General features: G+C 40.3%; 1 protein-coding gene across 1 annotated transcript in view; it reads right to left on the reverse strand.

Moving 5' to 3' along the window:
* Positions 1-7,930: 7,930 nt before the first annotated feature.
* Positions 7,931-11,133, reverse strand: part of LOC129673494 (C4b-binding protein alpha chain-like) — a 50,743-nt gene continuing 47,540 nt past the window's right edge. Inside the window, exons 8-9 of the mRNA XM_055603324.1 lie at positions 8,620-8,795; positions 7,931-8,289 (exon numbers count right to left, since the gene is read on the reverse strand). Of these exons, the coding sequence (XP_055459299.1) occupies positions 8,122-8,289; positions 8,620-8,795 (344 nt within the window). The 3' untranslated portion in view covers positions 7,931-8,121. The remainder of the gene's footprint in view (positions 8,290-8,619; positions 8,796-11,133) is intronic.

Genomic DNA, 11,133 nt, shown 5'->3' on the forward strand with positions numbered 1-11,133 from the left:
TAGTTAGTTAGTTAGTTAGTTAGTTAGTTAGTTAGTTAGTTAGTTAGTTAGTTAGTTAGTGTCCTGTTCTGCCTGCATACCAGAAGAGGGCACCATATCTCGTTATAGATGGTTGTGAGCCACCATGTGGTTTCTGGGAATTGAACTCAAGTCCTCTGGAAGAGCAAGCAGTGCTCTTAACCTCTGAGCCATCTCTCCAGCCCCTAATAACCTTTTAAAATGACTTGGCATAATGCTTAGAACATGGAAATATATTTTTATGTTACAAAATGTTTTTGGAAGATGGTAACATAATTGAGATTAGAATGACTATGCCAAAACCTAAACTCTTAGAAATTAAAACATCATTATAGTGATTTAATATATAATAATGAATGGTTGCATCACTAGGATGCTTTGATTTTGTATGCTCCAGTGCAAAGAAACACCCAATAGATTTGGTACCAGAGGCTCTTGTTCTGGTGTCAGGTGGCCTCTGTAAGAGCCAGTTTATATGCAGAGCTGATATACAGGGCTCCCATTCAGTCTTATCCCTCACCTTCCACTGTCTCCTTGAAGGAATTCATGCACTCCCACTTGTCTGACATGTATAAATTGCTCACAGACCACTGTGTTCAATTGGTAAGTCTTATTCAGTCATATTCCTTTCCGTGTGTGAATATTGAGGATAACATGTCCGCTTAAAGTGTATATCTCTGTGAGGTTTCATATTTCACTGAATTTCAAGTCATTTTTATCACACCCTCCAAAACCACATCCTCATTAATAAGCATTTCCTTTCTCTCCTCCCCAAAACTAGCAACCACCAGCTGCATTCTGCGTCTGCATATTTCCCTGTTTTAGATATTCATGTACTCAGTGTGAGGCAATGCATGTCCTACTGTGACTGACATTTTTTTAATTAGTGTATAATTTTTTAATTTATCTATACTGAAATGTGCGTCCTTGTTAATTACTTTTCATGGCTGAGTAATACCACTGCATGAGTCATCAGTCCTTATTTTGTTCAACTTTAACTGCTGGACATGTGGGTTTTTGATATATTAAACTAAAAATGTTCCTTGATGTCTCATTGTCCAAGTGAAACTATATCATGCATGAAAAGTATATTTAATATATCTAACCTACTGTATCAGTTTATTTTCATTGTTTATCACCCATTGTTGTGATAACACACTCTACAGCAGCAAAGTAAAGGAGTGAGGATTGATTTTACCTTGAAGATTGAGAGTGCAGTCTGTCCTGTAGGGACATGCTAGCAGTGAGAGCTTCAGAAAAGTAGCCGAGTTGTGTCCACAGTTAGGAAGGAGAGAGCAGTGGCTTCTTGTGCTCTGCTGGCTCTCTCCTGTTATTTAGTGAGGGGCCCCAGCCCAAAGAATGGTGCCACCCTTCTTGGGTCTTCTGACCTGAATTAACCTAATCTAGATAATCTCTTTCAGGCATGGATGCCAGAGACTAACCTAATCTAGATAATTCCTCACAGATTTGACTAGAGGCTCCTCTGATCTAGAGAATCCCTCAAAGGTAGGGCCAGTGTCTAGTCTAATCTAGAGAATCCCACATGGGTGTGCTTAGAGGCTTATTTCCAAGGGGCTCCAGATCCTGTCAAGTTTATGCATCAATATTAACCCTCATACCCCACCAAACAGCATGGCTTCCTTAGCCTAATCTATCCTGAACATACTCGGGACAATTATATAAGCCTACACTCAGACAAATGTATCTAATACAAACCCTACCTTGTAATGAAATGTTAAAAATATCATGTTCACAAAGAGGGAGCAGTTTGTAGTTGATACACGATCAAAACCATAAAATACAACATCCCTGCCCCACTGGTAGCACAGTTCATTACAGACTATCATTTACCTTCCCACCCCACAGTGGGAGCTGGAAGGTCCCATCACTGCTCAGCATTGTAAGAGGCCATTGTACTGTACATTGCTAACCCAGGAAAAGACCAAACTTCAAAACTCAAAGCATGGTTTCTATAGCATGCACATCTGGAAATAATATGATCTGAAAATTATGCATCAATCTACCATGTTAGAGATCATCTATATTATAAACAATGTTGCCATGAACGTTTGTGTACATTTTTCTGCGGGGACATTTCCTTTTCATTTTTTCCTAGGGCATATATAGCTAGGCAAGGGACTTCTGAGACAGACAGCAACTGTGTCAACACTCAGCAAGCTGCTTTCCAAAGTTACTACATTGTTTTACATCCACACCAATGAAGATTCTAATTGCTTGACATTTTCCCTCAAAGCTTGTGCTTGCTGTTTTTCTTCTTGTTTTTCTTCTTTGTTGGAGATACAATATCCCTGTTTCTGTGAACATGGTGTCTCACTGTGAGTTTGATTTAAATTTCCCTAATGAAAAGTGACACTGAGGATATGTTCACACACTTGTTACAGTTTGTGTAGATCAGGCCTTTGGAGAGATGTGCATTCAAATAACTTTATTTTTAACTCAATTCACCATCTCTTATTGTTAACCAGTGAGAATTATTTCTTTACCTTTCCTTTATTTATGGAGAAAAGCTATCCCTCTGAGGTCCCAGTAGCCCAAAGTGTCCTTAAATTTCTGGTCTTCTAGCCTCTACTTCCCAAGTGCTCAAATTACAGGTGTCTGCCACCATGCCCAGGTTTCTAAGTATCTTCCTAAGCACAGAAGTATTTTTTTTTATTTTAATGTAGTCCAATTTTTCCCTTTTGGTTGTTGCTTGTGTTTTTCATGTCATATATAAGAAACTGCTGCCTACGCAGGAATTACAGATTCACTCTTGTATCTTCTTGTGGAAGTTTTATGGTCTGGCTTTATGGTTAGGCTAAAGGTCTTTTGTTTTTAGAAACAGGGGCACAATGCTAATTCTGGAAAAGTGAGGGACAGGAGACACAGGAATGACTTTCTCTTGAGAGATGGCATAGAGGGTGACAGGTGTCCTCTTATCTACTTATCTCCCCTCTCAAAGGTTTTTGGCCAGTGATGGAGTCTCCAAAGAGAGAAACCTGGCGGTGCCAACTCCAGGCCTTCCTGTGCGGAGTGTGGGCTTCCTGTGTCCCACTTTACAGCCCTTTCACCTCACTGGGTAACTATTATCATTTGCCATTTTTACTCACACATACAGGGAGTAAGTAACAAACCAACACATTTGTACATCACAATCAGAAAAATGATGCCATACATTTCTAATATACTATGCAACTTATTTCCTTGTTAGGCATTACTAGTTCCCCAAAGCTGTACTCCTCAAAGTGATAAAATTCTAGCCTTTCTCCCAAGGTAGTCAGAGTGTTTAATAAATGACTGACCTGCAGGTATCTGAATAAGACATAGGAAGACTCTTGCGTTGCCTTGGTTCCCCTCCCCCCCAGAATGAAGTGTCTTTGGTCACTGACATTCCTTGTCCCTCCCTGGAACAGAATCACTGTAACATTCTTTCCTTTCAGGCAAATGTTCTGCTCAAGATCTGAAGTTCCAGTGACACTGTTAGTGTTTGGCTGGTCAAGTGGGGACAAGTTCAAGTAGACACAGATGGATCATTATTCTTGTAGATGATGAACTGCAGGCCCTAACACTCAGCTCCTCTTCAAATGTGATAAACTGTACTAGTGTTTGTTCTTCTCTTGCTGCCTATGAGAGACATCTAGGAAGATATTTCTACTGATGCACTCACAATGCAGTTGCCTCATTTGCGGATTCTACAGATGCCAGTGATTGACCGGGCATTGTCTGGGCAGGAACACAGTGGTTGTAGCTGCATTGAACATGTACAAACTATCTTAAATATTATTCTCTAAACAACACCACCCAAAAAGAATTTCATACTATTTACATCTTGCATATATTATAAGTAATATAGAACTGATATGGACTATACAAGAGGATGTATAAGAGTAATCTATAAACACTGTGGATGAAGAAAAACCCAGATTTTTCGTCAAAGGCAGTAAGACTTATTCTGGAGCCAGCTAGACCATGGCCAAGGAACACAAAATCAAGGTTTCCCAAATTTCATGTTTCCATGTGACCATAGTTTCATGAAAATTTTATAGTAATGGAACTAAGAAAATCACAAATCAACACTTTTCAAACATATTGCTAGAAACATCAGTGGGTTAAAGCAAAGCGGGGAGCCTCTGCCATGGGCCTTTGATGCTGTCTGAGGATAGTCTTATCTCCTAAGTTGATGAAATTTAGTGATCTGCTAAATTAATGTACCCAAACAGTTTTGCACAATTATCACAAGAATGTTAGGTGACATACAAAAGCGAGGAAGGAACAGCTACTAAGGGAGCTAAAGATACCTCCCCCAATCTCTTCCAGCCAGACTCAGGACCTGCAGTAACCCAACCTTTCTCTCCATAATCTCTGCAATTCTCATCAGCCTTCTTTTTGGGTGGTGTTGTTTAGAGAATAATATTTAAGATAGTTTGTACATGTTCAATGCAGCTACAACCACTGTGTTCCTGCCCAGACAATGCCCGGTCGATCACTGGCATCTGTAGAATCCGCAAATGAGGCAACTGCATTGTGAGTGCATCAGTAGAAATATCTTCCTAGATGTCCCTCATCTAATGTCTTTTGGGGAACTTTGTTCACGTGGTCGATTAGTGTCTAATGAATTTGAACCAAATCCCAACCTACTGCGGCACTGCAGAAAAAGCTTTATGTAGTAATGAGTGAAGTCAGAAGCCAGATAACCGGGTATAGAAGATTTTCTTGTCCTGTGGTCTTCACCTTTTTTGTTGAAGAATGAAAATTACAGCCATTCTGCCAGCTCTAGCTCAGAACATGCTAAACTGATTAGTTCTTACAATTTAAACAACCTAGAACAGTCCCTACCTCGAATCTGACCTCACAAGCAGTGATTCAGGCTATGGATTTTAATCCTACAACATTACAGAGTAATAACAAATATTTTCCTATGCCACTTACATTCACACATGCATACCTAAAGGCCCAGGCTTTATCTGTCAATACTCTATACTCCAAAAATCTTGATATGACATGTAATATAATGACACCAACTCAGTCTCTTTTGTAAAACACATAACTATGATAAAATTTAGGGGGTTGGTGCTTCGGTTCAGCAGTTAAGCCACTGGCTGCTCTTCTAGAGGACCTGGGTTCAATTACCAGCACCCATGTGGGGGCACCATGTGGTTACAACTGTCTGTAACTCCAGGTCTGAAAGGTTTGGTACCATTTTGATCCCTCAGGCACTGGCATGTACACAGGGACATAGATATATATGCAAACAAAACACTCACACATACAGTAACAAAGTAAAATCTAAAAATTAAATGTTCTGAATGCTAGGACAATTAAAAATAAAACAAATGTTCTGAGGCATTTTGAGCAGAGCAATATTGTCAAGTAATTATTCATAGATATTGAGGACTGTTTCTATTCATTCTTATTTATAGTTTTGTTTTTATAACAGCCATTGGTTTTGTCTATATATAATTGATGTGCTCAAGATTAACTTGCTTGTTCTCCTAGAAACTGTTTTCATTCTTGCCATTTTCCCAGAGAATCGAGCAACAAATAACTTTTTAAATACAGCTTTTACATAGCACAGCCAACATGTAAACCCATGTTTGAAAATCTATCTATGGGGGCTGGAGAGGTGGCTCAGTGGTTAAGAGCACCGCCTGCTCTTTCAAAGGACCTGGGTTCAATTCCCAGCACCCACATGGCAGCTCACAATGGTCTGTAACACCAATTCTGAGGGATCTGACACCTTCACACTAATGCACATAAAATTAAAAAAATAAATGAAAATTAAAAAAGAAAATCTATCTATGAAAATTAAATACACATGTTACAGTCAACATATTCACCAAGACATGTGGCAGTATTCGTAGTTGTGGAATGACCAAACACCTAAAACAAACTTTAAATTCCTAACTGAATGAAAAAGATAAACACTGGGGTTGGAGAGATAGTTAAGAGCACCAACTGCTCTTCCTGAGGCCCTGAGTTCAATTCCTGCAACCACATGGTGGCTCACAACCATGTATATTGGGATCCGATGCCCTCTTCCGGCGTGCAGGTGTACACAGAGCACTTAAATAAATAAATATTAAAAAATAAAAGAAAAAGATAAATAGTAGTATGTCCACATGAGGAAATAATAAAATAAAAAACAGCAAGAGGAACAAAACTACACACAAGAACAACCTCACAAGCTAAAGATAGCTACAATAAGGCAGGATATGCCCTGTGACCCTGTCATGCAAACAACCCCCTCTGCCCTCCCTACCCTGGCCCTTCCTCTCTCCCAGGCTTGACTGCGGCCAGCCTCCCAGGAGAGACATCCACTGGCTGATTTTCTATTTTTAAGTAAATCCTTGGGAGTGCTCCATACATTTTTATAAAGAATCACATGAGTTTTAGAGACAATGCTTTTCAGTTATTACATCAAAGAAATCAATTAAAGGTCCATGTTGTATGGTGGGAATTAAATGTGTCCGGTGGATTGTTGAATTATTAATAAATTTTAGTTAAGTAGTTTTTCAGGTGGGTTCAGCACATGTTTGATTTGTGAGACTGTAACAGTGGTATCGGTATATGCCAGTTTGTAGGGAGAGCTGGCTGAAGACTGGGCAGGGCACTGTGGCATGGACAACAGAATGCATAAATAACCCAGAGCCCTGACAGGACTGACGACAGCTGCATCGGGAGAGTGGCAGAATGCAACATGCCAGCTGATGTGACCATACAGAGCAGGTGACTGTTCTCTGAGCGCTGCTCCATGTCCTCGGCCTCCCCTGTAGCCCACTACAGACAGCGCCATGAGAGTGCTCCCCTTCTTTGCAGTATGTTTTGCTGCCTAAGTGGGTGCACAGGCCCTTACGGGGGAGGCTAGCTCAGAGTCATGTTTCATCTGTCCTTAGAGAGCTGTGGTCAAGACGGGGCCCCTGGGAGCAAGAGCAATAGCACCCTCCATAGTGGTCGCATTTGGTTCTTTCTTTTTCTTACTACCATCTTCTCTCAGTGCTTTTCAGAACCACCTTCCACATAAATCAGCTGCCACACACGCTTGTATCTGGAGAAAACTGAAGACAGACATCCAAGAAAGCAATCCGAGGCAATTGTTAGTTTTGGGCAATAGCTTTTATAATGGCAGTCAGGAGCTTTCCAAGCCGCCCGTGCCACATTCACAGTTCAGGCCCATCTGTCTCACCGAAGGCCCTGTGAAAATATGCTGTGTGCCAGGGCCTCCTTGCAGTATGTTTGGGGAAAGTAAATGGAAAGTCTAAAGTTTCCTACAGGGCTCTATGTGAAGAGACAACAGGAGGCACCGAGACAAGAATGACGGAGACTCAGAGGTAGCAAGAGCTGGTGCCTGGAAATAACGTGGTACCCCAGAGAATTCAGATGTAGTGATAGAGGTTTTCTCCTCAGGGGCTGGGAGAGTGGCTCCAGCCATGGTATTTCAATATTAAGGAAAATGATGATCAAATGGAAGCCTTGAGAATAAGCAGATGGCTGATGTGGTTTTCATAGCCATCAGTCTTTGAACTTCCTTCTCTGGGGCTGGAGTAAGGTCAGAGAGAACACACAAATCCCCTTCATGGAGGGCAATGGCTGGCGTGTGGCCTGAACAAGAGAGGCACTGTTCACAGTTTGGGTAGACTTCAGTGAATAACCTAGACTGCACTGGCTGTGTATGGGAGCACGGGGGTGGTGACAGTTACTCTGAACTCTAAGAACCTGGATGATGTGAGCATGTGAGACTGTGGGGCAGTCCTGGGACACAGTACTAAGAGTGAACTGAAGTGAATTTTGCACCTCATATTTTTAATTAAATGTATTATTAATTTTATATAGTAGTAAATGAAAACAAGAGAAAATTTGAATTTTACTTGAAAAAAAAACTATGTTGTATTTGGAAAATTTATGAGCCACAAAATGGTTAATTGTTTCATAAACTTAAGACATTATGCTTTAATGAATTATTCTAAGCGGATATTTTTTACAATGAACATTGATGTCAAGGTGACAAAAGCTGCTAAAAGCAAGTGATTTAATCCCACTCTTTACAGGATTCTGTTTGGCACTGAAGTCCGAAAGCCAATGAGGTTCTTCTTCCTTGAGAAAACGTAGTCATAACTCCAGGGTAGTCTGTTTTGCCTTGTCTATCTGTAGCTTTAACAGTTCAATATCCAGGGACAGCTTGAATACCTCCAGGGCCATTTTCACCTCATTTGAATTTGGCAGACATTGCATAATTCTCTTGCCTGTGAACACGTGATCACAGTATTTAAGGGCCTCCTGAAAGAGATGTAGGTTTGGGATAGCAGTGAGTGGCTTCCGCTGATCATCAAGAAATAAGAACAACAGTATATCACTGCATGGTCTAGGGAAACAGGAGGCAGTACTCCTAGGTCCATGGAACCCACTCTTTGTGGGGTTTCATGTCCTCAAAGGAAAGCAGAAAAATGTTTTCTGTGCCAACTCACCAAAGGACTTCGAGGAAAAAAAAAAAAGCAGGTTCTCTGAATAACTTAGAAATGATCTGCAACAATCCAGAAGTCAGTACTGGCTGGGAAAAAATTAGTTTAGTGTTTGGTGGCACAGAACTTCTTGATTTCCGTCACTCACCTGCTCACATTTGGGCACCTCTGGGTACCAGGCTCCATTCTCTGAACAAGTGATGATTTGGGAACCTAGCATGGCAAAGCCAGAGTAACACTGGACGGTGACATTTTCAGATTCAATGTACTCTTCTTTATTGGCAGACAGCATTCCATTTCTTATCGCTGGTCTCGGGCATAGAGCTGTAATGCAAACATGTTTTAGATAATTGCAGTCTGGGGCAGAAGACCTGATAACAGTCTACAGTAAAAAGAATGAACTGAACTTGTGTGTAGCTTCTGCTTTCCATTCAATTTCTTAGCAAAATATGGATGAGCATTTTTGCTGAGCATTTGTGACAGACTATGTATACAATATGACTTTGACTTAAGTTTCAAGATACTCCTGCTAAGTGAGTTTATTGTTTTGCTATTTTATGAAGAGAAAATTCAGATACAAAGAAGGTAAGAAACTGTCCATGATAGGATATTTGTAAAAGTGTATATGACCCCAGATTCTCTCTTAACACATTAACTCTGACCATAAATAGTTCTTTGAGATTCCAATCATAAAGCTCTGATATTTTTCTGTGTCAAATATATTATGATTACTATGAATATAGTTATATTAATATTATGTTAACATAAAATTAGACCTAATCCTGACTCCTCCTGCTCCCTATAACTAATCGGCACTGGGTTTTCTCAACACACATCATCTACATCATGGTAGATGGTACCTTGGCAGAAGTTCTGATAGCAAAATCTGTGGCTCTAATGTTTGAGTTATCCCAACAGTTATCCCAACACTGATGCCAGAACAAGTTTTGTTAAAAATTTTGTACATGTCTATGGAAGTAATCATAAAATGTTTGGCTCTAAAATATTTCTGAAAACATATATAGGAAATTGAGAATATAAGCTGCCTCAAGAAGGTTGATACTTGTGACTGGGAGAAAATGGTAGAGGGAAGTGATGTTGGGTATAGTTTTGTGGTTTTGTGTGGAACATCATCTGTTTATGTTAGTTATTGCAAATAGATAAACTTGGCTCTACCAAAGATCACACAGAGTGTGAAAAGTCAGGGTAGGCTGCCCCCCTGCCAAAACCCCCTACTCTCTCACTATCTAGGCACCCTCCCACCCTTTCCCCAATTCCAGCATCCTACTAGCTGCCTTGCCACAGCTTCCAACTGGGGCAGAGACTCCCCACTCTATCAGAGACCACACAGATGGCTAAAAGTCCAGGTAGGCTACATGCCTGCCTGTCTACCCACCCTATCCCCAGTCCTGAACCCTCCCAATTGCTGTATCCCATCCCCCAACTGAGCTGAAGACTCCCCTTTCTACCAGAGACCGTGCTTGCTGCCAGCAGCCCAGCTCCCAACTCTAGTGGAGACTTTTCTCAACCCCTGACCAGAAGACCAGAGAGGAAACAGAAACCAAGGAACAATACACCTATCCAACAAAGACAAACTCAGAAATCTCTACCCAGACCTACAATCACTCTAAACCAGATGCCTAGAGGTCAGTATGAGAACAAAATCAACAATAGCTAAGGCAATATGTCAGCAGTAGCACCTAGCTGTCCTACTACAACAAGCCCTGAATATGCCAACACAACAGAAGTTAAAAAAAAAAAGAGGAAATGAATAAATTCCCCAGAGAAATTCAGGAAAACACAAACAGTTGGAGGACATGAATAAACCCCTTGAAGAAAGTCAAGAAAAACATACAGTTGAAGGAAATGAATAAAACTGTTCAAGACCCAAAAATGGAAATAGAAGAAATAAAGAAAGCAAAAATTGAGAAAATCAGGAAATTAAAAATCTAGGTAAGTGAACAGGAACCACAGATGTAAGCACCACCAACAGAATACAAGAGATGGAAAAACTAATCTCAGGCATTAGATACTTTGGTCAAAGAAAATGTTAAATCTAAAAGTTCCTGGCACAAAACATCCAGGGAAGCTGGGACACTATGAAAAGACCAAACCTAAGAATTATAGAAATAGAGGAAGGAGAAGGTTCCCAGATCAAAGGCCCAGAAGATATTTTCAACAAAATTATAGAAAACTTTTTAGCCCAAAGTCAAAGATGCCTATAAAGGCACAAGAAGCTTACACCAAATAGATTGGACCAGAAAAGAAAGTCTCCTCGCCACATAATAATCAAAACACTAACTATTCAGAAAGAAGAAAGAATGGAGACTCTAAATCCCAAAGGGCCTGGACATGTTCTGAAGAATCTAAGAAACCACAGATGCCAACCTAGACTACTACACGCAGCAAAACTTTCAATTACCACAGAAGGAAAAAACAAGATATTTCATGATAAAGTCAAATTTAAACAACATCTATCTACTAATCCAGCCCTACAGAAGGTACCAGAAAGAAAATTCCAACCCAGGGAGGTTAACTACACCCAAGAAAGCACAGGATAATAAATAAATAATAAATATAAGTAATAAATATAAATAATCTCACACCAGCAACACCACACACACACACACACACACACACACACACACACACACACACACAC

The sequence above is a fragment of the Psammomys obesus genome, unplaced genomic scaffold (assembly GCF_907164565.1).
Source record: "Psammomys obesus unplaced genomic scaffold, mPsaObe1.curated_primary_1811, whole genome shotgun sequence".
Classification (NCBI taxonomy): Eukaryota; Metazoa; Chordata; class Mammalia; order Rodentia; family Muridae; genus Psammomys; species Psammomys obesus.